This window comes from Rissa tridactyla, chromosome 5, assembly GCF_028500815.1.
Source record: "Rissa tridactyla isolate bRisTri1 chromosome 5, bRisTri1.patW.cur.20221130, whole genome shotgun sequence".
Taxonomy (NCBI): Eukaryota; Metazoa; Chordata; class Aves; order Charadriiformes; family Laridae; genus Rissa; species Rissa tridactyla.
The window spans coordinates 2,477,108-2,494,347 of record NC_071470.1 but is presented as its reverse complement, the minus strand read 5'-3'; the positions used below and the strand labels follow the sequence as shown (position 1 = coordinate 2,494,347).

Sequence of the window (17,240 nt, the reverse complement as noted above, 5' to 3'; positions counted from 1 at the left end):
GAAGAGGTAAGAGGCATTTGATCCTAAATTTCCCATTATTTATTTAATCAACGGAGAAGAGACGTTGGCGGCTCAGCACCAGTCCCGGGACGCCATCGGCATAGCTGAAGCATCGTTGGCCGTTTGCCGTACTGAGATACAGGGCTTTCGTGTCCTGCAGAACAATGAACGGACGAAAAAATGTATACGAATGATGACAGGCTGGCTCTCGCTGCGCCACGGTTGGTTTTCTACTTCATTACAGGCCATTCAGAGCTTAAGCGAGCAGTTACGTGGTTTCTCCTTAAGTCAGTCTCCTTGTGTGATCAACTCTCCTATTTCGTGATTGGAACGTTTGAGAACCACAGGAGAATAAACAGTCTGTTTGGGGATTCAAATAGTACCCTACGTTAAAAGCAGTAACAGGAGGGCATAGTCCGCACTCCTCCGTGTAGAGAAGGGCCTGTAAATTGAGAATAGAAGTAACTGCTTCCGTCAATCCGAATGTTTTCACATTCGATGGGTTTACGAGACCGTATGGGAAGCGGAAAAGCAAACGGACAATGGAACGGGCCGGAGAACGCCACGCTGGGAGACTTCTCAAACTGTTAACACTGAGAGGAGCGAGTCACTCAGCCGCCAAACCTCATGGCGAGGCCTCTGACAGCGTCCAATTATTTTACTCAAATGGGAACTAATAAGGCAAAAATTGTTGATTCAGGACGAAGAGTTGGTACGGAAGCCAGTTTTCGGTCTCGCGGGATCAGTGAAGCTTTCTTAAGAAATCTGGGCTTTCCTTCTGCTAGAATAGTCTAGAAAACTGGTGGGGCAAACGCGGTTTTGGGGGAGGAAGAGCTTGCCTGGAAGGGAAATTCTTCCACACCAGCGAGTTTTTTTAACTCTTGTGTGGCTAATTGTTTCTTGAATACAAATGCATTATTGCAAATTAATTTAGTCCATTTTCATTTAAAGTAAATTAGCGATTCCTTATCCAAATACCAAGACAAAGGCGTAACAATGAGAATTCTGTGGATTGGGAAAATTAATGCTTTGGCGTTTTTTCCCTATTGGCTTTCTTGACTGCGTACCCCACCTTAATTAAAATTAAGTCCTTTATAGGAAAATCCTCAGTGAAGGTGGGATGGGAATCTGCTTCACACCCTTCGCCAGCTTCAACACGTGAAAAACTATAAAACTATAAAGTTAGATTCCTTCTTGAGCTGGCGTACGTACAAAAATATAAATACGGAACTTCAGTTCAGTGGCTCTTTCTAGAGGCTTGAAGGGGGAAAGTGTATTTTTGTGTAACGCAAATTTTCTTAACCAGGTACAAAATGTACTTTTTTTATCGTGAGGGCAACGGCGACGCTCGTGTGACCTAATTGGATTTTTTCTTTTCCTTCTTTTTCGATTTTCCTTCAAAATCTAGTTGTGCCTACGTAATAAACCCTAGCATAAGCGCATGGGGTCAAAAATAAGCACCGGTGGGTTAGCTATGAGAAGTAATAAAAGTAGATGAAGTATAAATAGGAGTATATAAAGTGCAATAAAAGTAATAAATTGGCTAAATTCACTGTGGCATTCTAGGGCGGTGGTTTTGTGGTTTGGTTTTTTTGGTGTTTTTTTTTTTATTTCTTTTGTAACGTCATCTCGACTGTTTTGTAACGTCATCTCCCCACCAGGTGCCAACGTGCAGAAAGGCAAACACTTGGAGACGCCGCTGCACGCTGCTGCCCAGCAGCCCAGTGCCGAGATCGTCAGCCTGCTCCTGGAATTCGGGGCGGACATCAACGCCAAAAACACCGATTTGGAGAGGCCGGTGGATTTAGCCGCTCCGAGCAGTTTAGTGGAGAGGCTGCTGCTCCTCCACGAAGGTAACTTTCACACCTCTGCCTTTGCAACTGTCGTTGGAATTCTTAACCCACCCCCTCCCCAAAAAAACCCAAACACCTCCCCCCCCACCCCAAACGACCCCTGTGACGGAAGCCAGCATTGTGCTTTATGAAAGGCATATATTAACATTCGGGTAAATTCCTTCCTAGCTACAAAAATACGCAGCGTCAGTGAGGCTGAGGCCCGGGAGCCTGCGGGCCGAGCAGCGCCAGACGTTCTCCCAGCTGAAAAAGTCTCGTCTTAGCGTAACCGGGTGTTTACCCAATTAAAGCTGCATTTTGATGGATTGGCTCTCACGCGCCTCGTTAAAAAAGCAGCAGAACATTTCCCTTTCAGCTGAAAATGACATTTAGTTTTGGCCAGCTGTCCCAATATTATTAAAAAAAAAATCTATTTTTTAAGGTGCACATCAAATAAATAAATAAATAAGTAGATTTTTAAGGTGCCCATAAAGCACGTTATTTTGATTGTAGGCACAAGTTTCGTTTTCTAAGTTTTCTTTACTTGAATTGTAAGTAACTGAGAAATAGGAGTCGACGCTTAAAGTCCCTTAAAACTCCGCAAGGTCTGTTGACTTAGAGAATAGCCCAAAAGCGGATCTGTTCAGGCCGACCTACGTAGAGCCTAAAACCAAGCAATAATCGGGCGGCTGGTTACCACAAAATTACCACGGCGCGCGGGATTTTTAGCCTTTTTTAAAAAGGTGTCCAAGAAATGAGGCGGCGTGACGCGCGTGGGGATTGGTGGGCGCGGGAAGGCGGCGCCGTGTTCGTGCCGAGGGGAGCGGGGAGGCGGCGGGGGCCAAAGCGGCACCACGAGCTGCTGCGACCGTTGCACGGGGCCCGGGGGCCGGGGGGGTTGTCCCTGTTCATTCTTGTAGCGACGCGCTGGGGGCGCAGCTCGTGGTGCCGTAGCGCGGGTTTCACCTGCTCTAGGAATAAATAAAAAAAAAAAAACCAACCCCAAAGCCTGCTGTTTTGTAAAGTTGTTGACATCAGATATTTTCTGGGAGCGGGTTTTTCATTAAAAAAACACAAACCATTTGCTGACCTGACCTTGCTTTTTTTGACTATTTCTCTGCTTATTACCAAAGTTTCAGCAGCCCGAGGGCAACGCAGGCAATGAAGGAAAAGGATAAATTTGCAAAATGTGAACTTTTTTTTTTATTTTTTTTTTAGAAATACCATTATTCATAGAATCCTAGAATTGCCTCAGTTGGCAGGGAGCTTTCAGATCATCGAGTCCAACCATCAACGCAACCCTGCCCAAACCCCCACTACCACGTGTCCCTCAGCACCACGTCTGCCCGGCTGTGAAATCCCTCCAGGGATGGCGGCTCCACCACTGCCCCAGGCAGCCTCTTCCAATGCTTGACAGCCCTTTCCGGGAAGAAATTGTTCCCAATATCCATCCTAAACCTCCCCTGGTGCAATCTGAGGCCATTTCCCCTTGTCCTATCACCTGTTCCTTGGGAGAAGAGCCCGACCCCCCCTGGCTACCCCCTCCTTCCAGGGAGCTGTAGAGAGCGAGAAGGTCTCCCCTTGGCCTCAAGACTCACTGTCCAGGTCTGTTGGCCGTCCAGCTTTTCTAGTTGTCTCATTAAACTCCTCTCTTTCTTCGTTTGCAGCCACCCCGTCCTCTCTGTGCCAGCTCTGCCGACTGTGCATCCGAAATTACATCGGGAGAGCCCGGCTGCACCTCGTCCCCCAGCTCCAGTTGCCAACAATACTCAAGAACTTCTTACAGTATAGATAACGTAGCAATTAACCTTCGGAAACTTGAATAACCAGTACTTTCTCTTCTTTCTGTTTATCGTACGTTTTCTCTAAAGAACTGCTGGGCGGAAAAAAAAAGCCTTTTTGCATATTACTTAAAAAAAAAAAAAAAATCTCTATCTTTGACACGCGGTGTTGGTATATTATAATAATAATTGGGAGCCATTTAGCAGCCGGTGCCAAGGTGCTGATCAGGCTGAGCTGGGTTAGTGTGCTGCTGTCGGGAAATGATTGTATGGCTTCAGCTTAACGCGTACTAAATAGCTTTAGTGCTCTTAGTTTTAATTGTATTTATACTTTTAAAATGTGTTTGGCACGCCCGAACCGCGCAGAGTTGCTTCATTATTATATGTGTTAAGTTTGTCCATTTGGAGTCATTATTTTATGTGTTTTTAAATTTCTATTCTTCGCGTACCTGAAAATACTCGGTGATCGGTGGACTACACACATTGATAAAATAAAACAAATACATGCCAGTTTTTCTTCTTTTCCTTTATATAAACAATTCCTTAATGGGAGTGAGACACTCGCTTTAATTTTTCCTCGTTGTCCGTGCTGGGAACGGCTTTTTCTTTCAGGCATGCACCGTTCATCGCCTCTCTGTTCATTAGTACAATTAGTAAATCTAAAAAGCCCGGAGGAATATTCCTCGGAAGCCTTAGCGCTGAGGTTCTTCACCTTGATTCTTGAGCTCCTCTTTGCTCTCCTGTGAAACAGAAGCCCCTGGGCCCTTCCCTTTTCCTCTTTTCACGACGGAGCGGTATCTCCGCTCCTGGGCGTAGCTAATAATTATTTGCCTCGGGGAAGGGCGCGTGTCATTGTGTGGGATCCCTGAGGCCTCTGGAGGCGTTTCCTGGCGATGCGGGCACTGAATCGTCGACCACAAGTTCAGTGGTGGATGCAGGGCTCCAGAAATCCCTCAGTTCCCCGGATCAGGACGGGTCTCGCTCTGAAAAAGGACATTTATTTCTCTTGCTGTCTCTTTTCTGAAGGGTTACCCAGCTCCGAGAACGGTGCTGCGGAACCCTGGGATGCTCCGAGCAGGCGCTTCTCTTCATCAGGCTGGAATCTTTTTTTGTCTCTCGCCTTTTTCCTCGGGGCTTCCTTGGGGAGCAGAGCGTGTCCGCCGGGGCTGGTGCTCGATTCCTGCCGACCCAAGCCGGAGCCACCCGCAGATTTGCCGCTGGCCCGCGGGGGGTCACCCTCTGCCCATCCTGCGCCGTGACGCCTCTCACTAGTTATGCTGCGGCTGGAAAGGTGCTGAGGGAGCGGGGAGCTAACGAGGGAGGAGGTTTTCCCAAAGAGGAATGCTTACTCCGCTTCTAAATTAGATCCGCCTACTGGAAACGCAGCTCTGGGACACTTGCCCTTGTTAAGAGTCGTCTTAATTTGCCGCTGTTCCCTGCAAAGGCTCCAGGGAGAGCCTCTTCTGGAGTCCCCTTAAAGCCTGAGGAGAGCAAGGGGAGCTGCCTGGAGTCCGTAATGTACATTTGGTGATGGAGCGAGTTGGGGGGGTGAGGATTTCACCCAGAAACCAGCCATTTGTGGGTTTATGTGCGATACCATTAATTTGTATTACTTCAGGCCAGCCATGGCACCGGTTTGGATGGAGGAGGAGATGGCCTGGCTGGAGGAGATGGTGCGGGGCCTCCACACGGCGCTGCTCAAGTCTGACTTGGGAAAAGCGTTATTAAAAAAAACCCCGCTCTCATGTCCTATACAATACAGTTAGCTTTCAGCAGTCAGGGCTGTCCTGCAAAACACCCGCTGGACACAAAACTACACCATCTGAAGAGTTTGCAGGTGTTGGGTACCTCTTTCACCGTAACTCCGTAGACGGGAGGCCAAGCTGGCAGAGTAACGCAGAAGGAGCTGAAGAGTAATACCACAACGTCAATCCCAGGCAATACGCAGGTGTCGACATAATCGCTCATCTTTTGCTAGCAGATAATTACACGAAAATAGAGCGGGCTGGGGGAGCCGGGATCACGGCTGGTGCCATGAAACGGGGACAAACAGCACCGGGATGGGACGGGACCGGCCGGCGCTGCCCTCGCAGGACACTGTGCGGGACCAGGGCTTGGGCAGAGCAGACCACGCTGGTGCCACGCACCGAAAATACCCAGTAACGAAACACCCGACATTCGCATTTGGGAACATTCTTTCCAAAAAAATGGTCCCTTCTTTAGCCAGGAATGAAACAGGCTCATTATTGTTCTCATCATGCGTTTACCCAGCGGGGCTGGGAGGGGCTGAATTCCCCGTAAGGGCCTGCAGGAGAGATGGGAAGGGGCTCTGGAGCAGGGAGGGGAGCCATGGGACGAGGGGGAAGGGTTTTACACTGAAAAAGGGCAGATTTAGTTGAGATCTGAGGCAGAAATTCTTGGCTGTGAGGGCGGTGAGCCCCTGGCCCAGGTTGCCCAGAGAAGCTGTGGCTGCCCCATCCCTGGAGGGGTTCAAGGCCAGGTTGGACGGGGCTTGGAGCAACCTGGGCTGGTGGGAGGTGTCCCTGCCCAGGGCAGGGGGTGGCACCGGGGGGGCTTTGAGGTCCCTTCCCACCCAAACCAGTCTGTGATTCCATAAAATTGTCAGGAAATCTGATGGCGTAATATTCATGGCTTCGTATCTCAGCCCATTGTGCAAATACACACTGGCCTTCGCGGCTGCTTTTCTAAACCCATTCCCCGCCCCAGGGTTTTACTAATTTTTATCTAGAGCACAGATAACTCTGGGTTTTGTTTCCTTCCTACATAAATGTATAAACTTCAAGTTTTTTAAAAAACCCTAGTGCTCAGTGGGAAGAGGGTGTCTAGACTCAGGAGTTTAGCCGTGTTTTCTGTGTACAGAACGGAGTTTCTTGCCTTAGCGTCACCTTAAATTGTAATTGTGGATTTAAATTATTTTCCCCAATGAAGAAATTCAATGACACGGACTTGAAGGGTCCTATCCCTGTTCAAAGGGAGCCTTTGCAATGGGGAGAGTTTACAGCACCACAGAGTTTTTCGGTGTTGTTTTGGAAACCCACCTGGGAAGGTCTCGCGGGGGACGGAGCCCGGGAAGGTCACAGAGGTGGCGGGAACGTCGCTCGGATTCTTACCCTGGAGCCACAAATTGTAGGGAAAAAGCGAGGTTAAACTTGAGCGAGATGTAACCACTGGCCGTAGAGCTTGATAGACTTCTTTATTCAAGTAGAGCCAGGACTTTTACAGAAGAGTCGAACGACCATTTGAAGACAAAGGATTCCTTAATATGAAGGGGAAACGTCGGCCTTTGGCCGGCTGTGCCAGGCAATGCAGCCACGCGTCAGCAAACAATCCGAATATCATTTTTGGAAACGCTGAATCCCTAGTTGTTGCACCCACCGCAGCAACCACAACGACAACCGTCTCCGCCAGCTCCCATCGCTCACCACCATAAAGAAAACCCCCGTTTGATTCACAGCGACCGTTACCCCGATGGATTCCCGGTAAAAAAGCGCCCTTTGACTCAATTTTTGCATTTCAGCAAGGAAGGAGTTCTTACCCCTCGCTCCCTAATTAAAGAGACGACAGAGTTGTCCAGGATTCCATGATAAGGCACAATTTATGCGCAACAAACTGATGCGGTGATACTGCGTATTGTAAGATACTTAAAATGCGAAATATTGGGGAAAATCCACAGGACGCAGCAAAAGACGGTAAATGTAGGAGGGGCGGCCGCTGAGTCCCCGTCGCTCCCCAGCTCTCCATTAACCACCGTTTCCTACCAGGGCGCACAACTGCCGTGGTAAAACACAACCGGTCCGTCCTTCGGCAGAAGCAGCCCCTCAGGTACACACTGCCGCAAAATTCTTTCACAAATTAGGAGTTTTTATTTCTGAAATCCATCTCTCGCCCCACCCCCGCCCCGCCTCAAGCTCCACAGGGTGAAACAAAGGAAAACATCTCCCAAACGATTCCTGCAAAAAGCAAAACATTCTGTTCCAGCAGCCAAATATGTACAAAAATGTTTTCCTAGAGGTTCCAAAACAGCTAATTCCCTCCCCGCCTCCCCCCAACAGATGCCACAAACCCTTTGACAACGCTCTAGAACATTGACAGAGTGAAATTTTAACTTTTTAAAGAGAAAAAAGCCCAGCAGAGCAGACAGGAATGGATCATTTCTAAGCTCCCCCTCGCAGCGGCGGCGTCACCTGGAGGGAAGCGAGGACGCGCGCACCCACCACGACCCACCGTTTCCCTTGACATAGTTCTGCCAATTTGCAGTTGCGACTTTTTCATAGTTCATGTCACTACCAGGATTTTAAAATTTACTCTAAAGCAGCAACAAAAAAAAAATAGAACAGCAGATAAAGTAGATTTCCACTTGTGTGCCACCAATGAAGCTAATGAAGAATATTATTAACGACGGCGTCTTTCCTACAAGTAATTCTAAGAATTATTAATAAGAATAGGTGTAAGATTTGCCCTACGATTAAATTCCACACTAGACACAGCTTTAAAATTTAAATATTCTTAGTATTCTATTGCCATAATTTTCTTCCCATTCGAGCCCAGCTTTAGTAAATAAAAATATATGCACAAGTATTTACTTCTGGTCTGTTGTACTAATATTTATAACTAATACAAAATGTAAAAAGAAAGCAAGTATTTTAAATGTACAGAACATATTTAAATAATTTCAATACATTTGCTGTTTGTTCCTTACAAACCCTTTGTTTTTTGTTTTTTTTTTTTAAAAAAAAAAAGTTTTATAAATATATTTTAGCTTCCAGTGAAAGAAGAAGGGGGACGGTCACCAAAGATGAACTTATTAGAAAATAGAATTTTATAATAATCTAGATATTCAAACCTATCTAACCAAAACGTCGGTAAACATCTTTGTACTGCTATTAAAGCACAAGAATTAACAGATGAAGAAAAAAAAATCATCTAAGCACTTTGGAAATCTTCTGTTTGCGCTAAAATCCTGCTTGTAAAAATGAGTTAAAATTCCAAAGGGGGGACCCAACACGTGAAGCAGCCGCAGATTCCGGGCGTTCTAAACCCAGGCTGCGGTCACTATCGGTAAAGTCATTCGATTTTTCTGCGTTTCAAAGCGTGTTTGTGGGTTTCACAGTTTGTTATCGACCTTTTAAAAGCAGATATTTCCTTACTGTTTCCTGCAGATATTTCCTTACTTCCTTTCCAAGGCGCCTGTCACACAGAACTGACCGAAATACGTCGGAATTGTCTGACAATTAGTTAAAAAAGAGACATGGCTGTCTACGAAATTAGGACTTTTTGTGGTTGTTTTTTTTTTTTTTTTTCTTTGGATTCTCAAATAACTTTTTCTTTGGATTATCAACAAACATTTGTATAGAAATCCTTTTCTTACAATTTTCAAAGTCCAAGTTAATTGCCCTTCAGGAGGAATCTTTCCATCCTTTCCAATCAAGGTTAGCGAGGTTATTTCCAGCCCTCGGATGCCAGGAGGAGACGCCTCCTCAGAAGGGGTTCAGCCGGATCCCTGTGCCCAGTGGGGAGAAAGGATTCACTTTGGCCCACATCAACGCGTCGTTCAGCGAAATGGCCGATTTTCCGTCTTCGAGGAAGAAGACGGGACCCTGGACGGCCAAAACGGTTGGGGAGGGAGAGAAAAAGAGAGAGAGCAGACAGATGGCATGAGGGCCGCCACAAGGAGAGCACCTTCACCTGAAAACCTGAGTTACAACCAGCATCTACGGTCGTAAAACCCGTACCCACCAACTGAAAGCTTTGATGACAGTTACACTTCCTAAATTGAGCAAAGATGCTATGTTCCAAACTCTGGAGAGCCAACGTTTCATAATCCTGAAATATTTAGCTTTATTTTTAATAATTGTGGTATTTTTTATGTTTCTAAATTATTCCAGAGTTAAATCTACCCTGAATTAGAGTCTGAGGTAACAAGGTTTTTGCCTTCAGAACACTATGCGTTTCATTGTGTCTGTCATTATCGGTGCTGATTTGTGTGTTTCCCCATCTACAAAAACCCCAATCTAATGCCTCCAGGAACCGTTTGAAATCCCAGAGCCTACACGCAGTCTACAGAATAATTGCAAATGTTCACTAAGAAAAGCTTGAAGGAGCAAATCCTGATTCGTCTGATGGAACGAGAGCTATGTGTGAATTTATTCACTTGACAAAATAATGTTCTCAAAGCTATGATTCAGTTTAAGTGCCTTCTTCAAGAGTCAGACTCCCCAAACTCCCCACTTAAAACTTGTAAACCCAAGCAATTAGGCTACGATACTGTAGTATTAACGAAGCGATTAGTGAGCTGCTCTGTAAGGACACCCAATGGTCACTAATCCAGAAATACAGATGCTGCGGATGATGAGCTGGTGAGAGCCCATATTTCATAGAATCACAGACTGGTTTGGGTTGGAAGGGACCTTAAAGGCCACCCAGTGCCACCGCCTGCCCTGGGCAGGGACACCTCCCACCAGCCCAGGTTGCTCCAAGCCCCGTCCAACCTGGCCTTGAACCCCTCCAGGGATGGGGCAGCCACAGCTTCTCTGGGCACCCGGGGCCAGGGGCTCACCGCCCTCACAGCCAAGAATTTCTGCCTCAGATCTCATCTCAGTCTCCCCTCTGTCAGTGTAAAACCCTTCCCCCTCGTCCCACGGCTCCCCTCCCTGTTCCAGAGTCCCTCCCCAGCTTTCCTGGAGCCCCTTTAGGGACTGGAAGGGGCTGGAAGGTCTCCCCGGAGCCTTCTCTTCTCCAGGCTGAACCCCCCCAGCTCTCTCAGCCTGTCCTCACAGCAGAGGGGCTCCAGCCCTCCCAGCATCTCCGGGGCCTCCTCTGGCCCCGCTCCAACAGCTCCGTGTCCTTCCTGTGCTGAGAATTCCTGTGTATTTGCTGTTCTCATTGAATGCACTCTCACACTGGCAGAGTCCCCCAGCTGCCGGGAAACACTGAGGGCCCAGCCCGAGCCCATGGCTCTGACGGGGACATCTTGGCACCAAGTCTGTTTAGACTCGATGCTCTGCAATGGTGAATTTTTTTTTTTACCTCAAAAATACCACCAGTGTTCTTTAATCTCTAATTTCTGATGCAAAACTGTCCCTCTTAATGCCCCACCAAGCCTTCGGGCGGGCGTCGTGCACGGCACAGGGGAACTGGCCTTGGCCTTGTGTGGGAGCGTAAATTCACACGGAGACACTGGAGACAGGAGCTGGGGAGGAGCGTTTTCAGGCCCTGTCAGTGTTCCCTTCACGGAAACAACACTGTATAGCAAAGAGGTGTGGTAAGGTATATGTTTAGATCATAAAATCCCCCTCCCCCTCTGCTCTGCCCTGGGGAGGCCATATCTGGAGCACTGTGTCCAGTTCTGGGCTCCCCAGTTCAAGAGGGACAAGGAACTGCTGGAGAGAGTCCAGCGGAGGCTACAGAGATGATGAGGGGCCTGGAGCATCTCTGTGCTGAGGAAAGGCTGAGAGCCCTGGGGCTGTTCCGCTGGAGAAGAGCAGCCTGAGAGGGGATCTCATCAGTGCTCAGCAATATCTAAAGGGTGGGTGTCAGGAGGATGGGGCCAGGCTCTTCTCAGTGGTGCCCGGGGACAGGACAAGAAAATTCCATCTCAACACGGGGAGGAACTTCTTTGCTGTGAGGGTGGCGGAGCCCTGGCACAGGCTGCCCAGAGAGGTGGGGGAGTCTCCATCTCTGGAGACATCCCAAACCCGCCTGGACGCGTTCCTGTGCCACCTGCTGTGGGTGACCCTGCTCTGGCAGGGGTGGGACTGGGTGACCTCCAGAGGTCCCTGCCAACCCTGACCATTCTGTGATTCTGTGATAAAGCTCTATGTGAGTGATGAACACATATATCTATTTAGTCTTCTAATATCCGGTTTCAATTAATCAGGAATTACAAGTTTTATAGCCTGCATTTCCATAAAAATTAATACTAACAATAGACTAATGTTAGAATGTGGTTGAAGATAAATAATTTCCTGTTTTCTATTCAAGCTGTGGTGAGGTAGTAGGTGATAAGTTATTTTAGACAAAACATTTGGTGAAGGAAATCTGTCTTTCCCATGGAAATGAAAATGTTCTGGATTGGGAAACTGTGTAATTATTTGATTGGACAATTCTTATACAGCCTTTCTTATCTAGAAGATATCAGCTCTTGTCCTCTTTAATTTCTGCTACTGTGACAGGAGGAAAAACATTTTTTTTCCTAAATGATGGAAGGGACTTTAAATTTATGGCAAACTCCCAACTGGTGGCTGCCATGATGGAAAGAGCACCCCGGGGCGCAGAAGACATACCTGTATCCTCAGCCCGGTCAAACAGGAGATGTGGGCATCTGAATGGCTGGGCAGGTTTGAGCCGGTGACGTTGTCCGGCCCCACCATCCCTTTCAGAGGCTCCTCAGGCATTCGGGACACGAGGAGGGAATAGACCCTTCTCTGGGACTCGGACGGCGGCGTGCCCGGTGAGCCGTCGGCAGGCCTGCAGCAAAGGACGCTTGGTTTGCAACTAGGCATCTTCATTGGCGTTAGAAATTAAAAGCCACAAAGCACTCATTTTTTACATTCATATTCAGATTTTACAAAGGAAATAAATACTGTATTTCCAACTACACAGTCACGGTCATTTTCTATTTTTCCACCTACTTGTTTAATTGAGTACAGGCTCTCCAGGCATCCAGTTCCTCTGAGAGCTGTTCGATCTTCAAAGGTACAGATACTTCCCGTCTTTTTAAAAGCTGACTGAAAAGGAATGCAAATAATTAAAGGCCAAGTTAATTCTGACAATGAATATTTTCTTAAAAGAAAACCAAGACACACAGTAGTAATATAAAACTATTTTTGATTGAACATGGAGATAACTGTATGGAAATAACTTTAAATAACTTTATGGAAATAAATTGATCATTCATGATAATCACTATATTAAACCTTGGAAATATTAAATTACTAGATGTAAAAAGTGTAGATTTTTATTTAAGTTTGATTTTAATTATCGCTATTTACACCTATAAAAAGTGTACATTTTTATTTGGGTTTGATTTTAATTATGCCTATTTACACCTTTGTATTTAAGATTGTCTTTAAATAACTCTATTTTTTTTCTTTATGTTTTAAGGCTATATGTGTTCCTATTTCTTAATAACAGCAGCTTTACTAAAAGGAAGGGCCCATTTTGCCTATATATGGTAGATACAATAAAAATACAGTTGGAGTAACAGGATTCAATACGTGCTCTGGGAGAGCCTTGTTTCACCTGGTTACTTGTCAAAAAGAGTTTCAAAACCCTTGCAGTGGCTGCATTTTTTATTTATCAAAATATAATGCAAGGGACACTTATTACCTAATTCAGCAAACATACGCTTGTGTCGGGATGAGTTAAAAATGTCCATCTTAAGCATATAAGTGTCCAGTTTAAGATGGGCTGGAATCTAAACATCTCTGAATCCTGAAAATCTTGGGCAGTCTGAGAAAACACTTATCTTTCTGTTCTTTAAATCCCAGGAGAACTTAAAGCTTGTCAGCCAAAGTATCACAAACTGAGTCTCAAAGATGGCTTGTTACTACAATTAATTATTAATTCAGTATTTTTATTAATTCAGTTTTGGGCCCCTCACTCCAAGAAAGACATTGAGGTTCTGGAGCGTGTCCAGAGAAGGGCAACGGAGCTGGTGAGGGGTCTGGAGCACAAGTCTGGTGAGGAGCGGCTGAGGGAGCTGGGGGGGTTCAACCTGGAGAAATGGAGGCTGAGGGGAGACCTTCTCGCTCTCTGCAGCTCCCTGAAAGGAGGGGGTAGCCAGGGGGGGTCGGGCTCTTCTCCCAAGGAACAGGCCATGGGACAAGGGGAAATGGCCTCAGGTTGCGCCAGGGGAGGTTTAGGATGGATATTTTAGGATGGAACAATTTCTTCCCGGAAAGGGCTGTCAAGCATTGGAAGAGGCTGCCCAGGGAGGAGTCGCCATCCCTGGAGGGATTTCAAAGCCGGGCAGACGTGGTGCTGAGGGACATGGGGTAGTGGGGGTTTTGGCAGTGTTTGGTTGATGGTTGGACTTGATGATCTTAAAGGTCCCTTTCAACCTAGATGATTCTATGATTCTATTCTATAGTTAATAAATAATTAATTTCCATATCAGAATAGCCCTTCTGTAAGAGCTTATATTTCATCTTACTTTCCTTAAGTCTTGTGGCTCAGAAAAGAAAAAAAACCCAACAAACCCAACAGTTCTTTTCCCCTTTCCCTGTGATGAGCTAGTTCAAGAGTCAAGTCTAGTCAAGTAGGCCCAGTCAACAGGTCAGGTCAAGCCAGGTGACTGGTTGGGGTTGAGCGGGGCCCATAGGCAGGACCAGGCCAGGTTGGATCAAGTGGGCCAGGTGAAGCATGTTAATGCCTGGGAGTATCCACCCACCCAGCAACAGAAGGTCCAGCCAGGTTTCTTGGTGGGAATCAAGGTAGTTCTCAGTCATGAACTCCAAGTTCAATGCTTGTCCTTGTGGCTACTGAGCAAGTCTGGGCAAATGGTCTAACACCTAGATACTAAATTAGAATTTTTACTGCCAACGTATAATCCCACTGAATACTTGTCTACTTCTAAAAATCGTTTTTTTCACAGAACAAAGAGTTTGATTGAAATCCCGGAATCACAACTTGTGACGTTACCCCAGAAACTTCTACATGTCGAACGCACAAAGAAAGTGCAGAGGGTTCTATACGCAGGCAGGGGCATGCCCTTACAACTTTATAAGAGAACTGGGAACTAGGATTGTTACTTGTTTTTGGGGTGGGTGGGAGGGGGAAGTGGGGAAAATGTATGGCCTACGTCATAATAGGGCCTGGGACGTCTCAGCGTTACTGAAAAAACAATATTACCTCGTGTACTCATAAAGTGCGGGTACGATGCTGTTGTACTGTCTTCTGATGGCGAGCAGAGCACCGATGTAGCCACACAAAATCAGCAACTCATTCCGAAATCTATAAATGGACAGGTATTAATCATGAGCAATTACAAACATTTGCAAAAAAAACCCATGAAACAAATTTATATTCAAATTGTAATTTTAAAACTTAATTGAGTCGTCCATCTTTTGTGGAGAACTTCTTTGCTGATTATGCTTGTTTTCTGTGTGGTGTAATTGTTAAAACAGACTCCATCTGCTTCACGTTGATTTCAATTATTATATTTTAAATAGCTTGTACAACACACGGTTATTAAGCACAATCATGGAAAGTTACAAAAACAAGGCCATTCAGCTCTTTTAGTAGGATAAAGCTCTAAATGTAAATAAAATCGCCCCACATATTAGGGCAGACTTCAGTTTCGCCAAGTTTCCCCGCAGGCAAGAGGTTTTTTGCTCCTTTTAGTTCTGCGCAGGCAGCTCGGGCCCAGATGCAACCACAGGACATCAAGGTGAACCGCAGCAATCCAGCTATTTTAGACCTAATTCTGAGAGCGACAGCTCAACTTTCCTTAACACTTTGACATAAAACCTGTATTACGTGTGGTACCCCCGCTCTTTTTCTTCAGGAAACTGAAACCAGAGCTGATCAAAGTGAGATTCTTCAGATAAGACCAACACCGATCACACATTGTAAATGCCCCACAGAGAAAGAAGCAGTAAAATATCTTTTTTTCTTCTTACTAAACCTTGACAGTTTAGGAAAATTCCACATTCTATTCTCCAGATAGAGAACCGGCCTTGTTGTTGATATTTATTTGTATCCCTCTTCCGGTAAACAAAAAAAGTGATACTAACAGCACACACCTAAATTTTTTTTAATTCCAAAAGTTTCCTTTAATGAAACTCCCACTTTTATAAGGAAGGGAAATGTACTCACTCACTGCATTTATGCAACACTAATCGTTCAGTGCGTATGTAACTTAGAAGATCAAGATAGGGACAGACTGAATCTAAAGTCCAATCTGAGCCACAGAGTTGTTCTGTTGAAAAAACAGAAAGAAAAAAGGTCTCAAGAGGCAAGTCACGCCAAGGACTTACGCTTTAAAAGGTTTCCTCCTCCGAGCACCCACCTTTCACGTGCTGAATGCCGATAGGGAGAGCCTTTTCAGGTTCTGTGCTCAACAGATAGAACTTTATAGTTTCGAATATGTCCCCATCTGCCTGAACTGTCTCTGCCAATCGCAGACATTCTTCTACATCGGGAAGATTACACTGGAAAACAAAGATTTTGCCGAAGAATTATTGTAAGGTTCAAACAATTCTGTAGGGTGCCAAGAAATACTGAAGTTTGTACATAATCATAGAATCACAGAATAATTTAGGTTGGAATGGACCTTAAAGCCCACCCGGTGCCACACCCTGCCCTGGGCAGGGACACCTCCCACCAGCCCAGGTTGCTCCAAGCCCCGTCCAACCTGGCCTTGAACCCCTCCAGGGATGGGGCAGCCACAGCTTCTCTGGGCACCCTGGGCCAGGGGCTCACCGCCCTCACAGCCAAGAATTTCTGCCTCAGATCTCATCTCAGTCTCCCCTCTTCCAGTCTGAAGCCATTCCCCCTCGTCCCACGGCTCCCCTCCCTGCTCCAGAGTCCCTCCCCAGCTTTCCTGGAGCCCCTTTAGGGACTGGAAGGGGCTGGAAGGTCTCCCCAGAGCCTTCTCTTCTCCAGGCTGAACCCTCCCAACTCTCTCAGCTTGTCAGCAGTAAGATCAAACTCTCTATGGAAGAATTTAAGCAGCATCAGTTTCCATTGCTAAAGTTTTTGTGAAGGTTTTACTACTGCTTAATAGCCTGAGCTGAACATTGAGGAGCTGGTGGAGCCCCTTCTGCTGCTGAAGAGGAAGGGGGGGGGATTTAAGGAGGTTACAGACATGAGATGTAAAATAATCCAGGATCGGACAGAAAGGTGATCTGCCAAGACACGATTAGGCCGCACGTCAGTGATGAGGAGGTTATAAGTCACACTGGTAGGTAATTCAGAAGACCATGAGCTACTTCAGAAGTAACCCATGTAAGACTACACGCAGAGCAGAATTCAAGAACTGAAGTTTTTCTTGTGCAACGCTGAAAATAAAATCAATGACAACTAAAAGAATAAAAAAGGACAGGTAACATATAAGACTGCTAGTGACACATTCATCCTACAGATGTATTTGGCCTTAAATTTTCTGAAATTAGTAAATAAATCAATACAAAACCCCTTGTTAGGGTTCAGGCAAATTCTTTCTCACTGTACCTTTTCATGCAGGTCATTTATTTCTGCTGCACATCCAGGATAGAAAGCACATAGCTTCACTAACTGCAGTTTATTATCAGGAATCATCATGAGAAGATCAGCTGCTAAATCCCTGCACAAACAAAAGATGACGTGTAGTTACTCCTGCTGGTTTGTAAGAGAAGGAAACTCGGTTTTCTCTTTTACATTCCTTTTATAACAAAGGGTTTACTGAAAAAAATACTATTCCTAGAGAAGAGCACGTCCCAGACCATGACAAAGAGAAGCCACCTCAGGCTCTAGTTTGGTGCAATAAATGAGGCTTAATCTAGTCATCTTTTTTTTTTTTGGAATTCAGGTGGTAATTTTGTGTTGCTTTAGCTGGTTGAATGAAATGGCTGTGCGTTCCTCAAGCATCGGAGCCACCTCAAAGCGAGATGGAAGGATACGCCAG

General features: G+C 46.0%; 2 protein-coding genes across 8 annotated transcripts in view; one reads left to right on the top strand and one right to left on the bottom strand.

Annotated features, from left to right (window-relative positions):
- The window catches only part of ASB5 (ankyrin repeat and SOCS box containing 5), a 44,359-nt gene extending 40,236 nt beyond the window's left edge, over positions 1–4,123 (top strand). For all 7 annotated transcript variants that reach the window (XM_054202521.1, XM_054202522.1, XM_054202520.1 and 4 more), the window contains 2 exons: positions 1,662–1,853; positions 3,500–4,123. In XM_054202521.1, the coding sequence (XP_054058496.1) occupies positions 1,662–1,853; positions 3,500–3,627 (320 nt within the window). In that variant the 3' untranslated portion in view covers positions 3,628–4,123. The remainder of the gene's footprint in view (positions 1–1,661; positions 1,854–3,499) is intronic.
- A 3,424-nt stretch (positions 4,124–7,547) lies between these two features.
- WDR17 (WD repeat domain 17) overlaps positions 7,548–17,240 on the bottom strand; it is a 53,241-nt gene continuing 43,548 nt past the window's right edge. The window contains exons 24-30 of the mRNA XM_054203952.1: positions 16,808–16,919; positions 15,645–15,786; positions 15,452–15,554; positions 14,486–14,587; positions 12,265–12,360; positions 11,917–12,100; positions 7,548–9,231 (exon numbers count right to left, since the gene is read on the bottom strand). Of these exons, the coding sequence (XP_054059927.1) occupies positions 9,112–9,231; positions 11,917–12,100; positions 12,265–12,360; positions 14,486–14,587; positions 15,452–15,554; positions 15,645–15,786; positions 16,808–16,919 (859 nt within the window). The 3' untranslated portion in view covers positions 7,548–9,111. The remainder of the gene's footprint in view (positions 9,232–11,916; positions 12,101–12,264; positions 12,361–14,485; positions 14,588–15,451; positions 15,555–15,644; positions 15,787–16,807; positions 16,920–17,240) is intronic.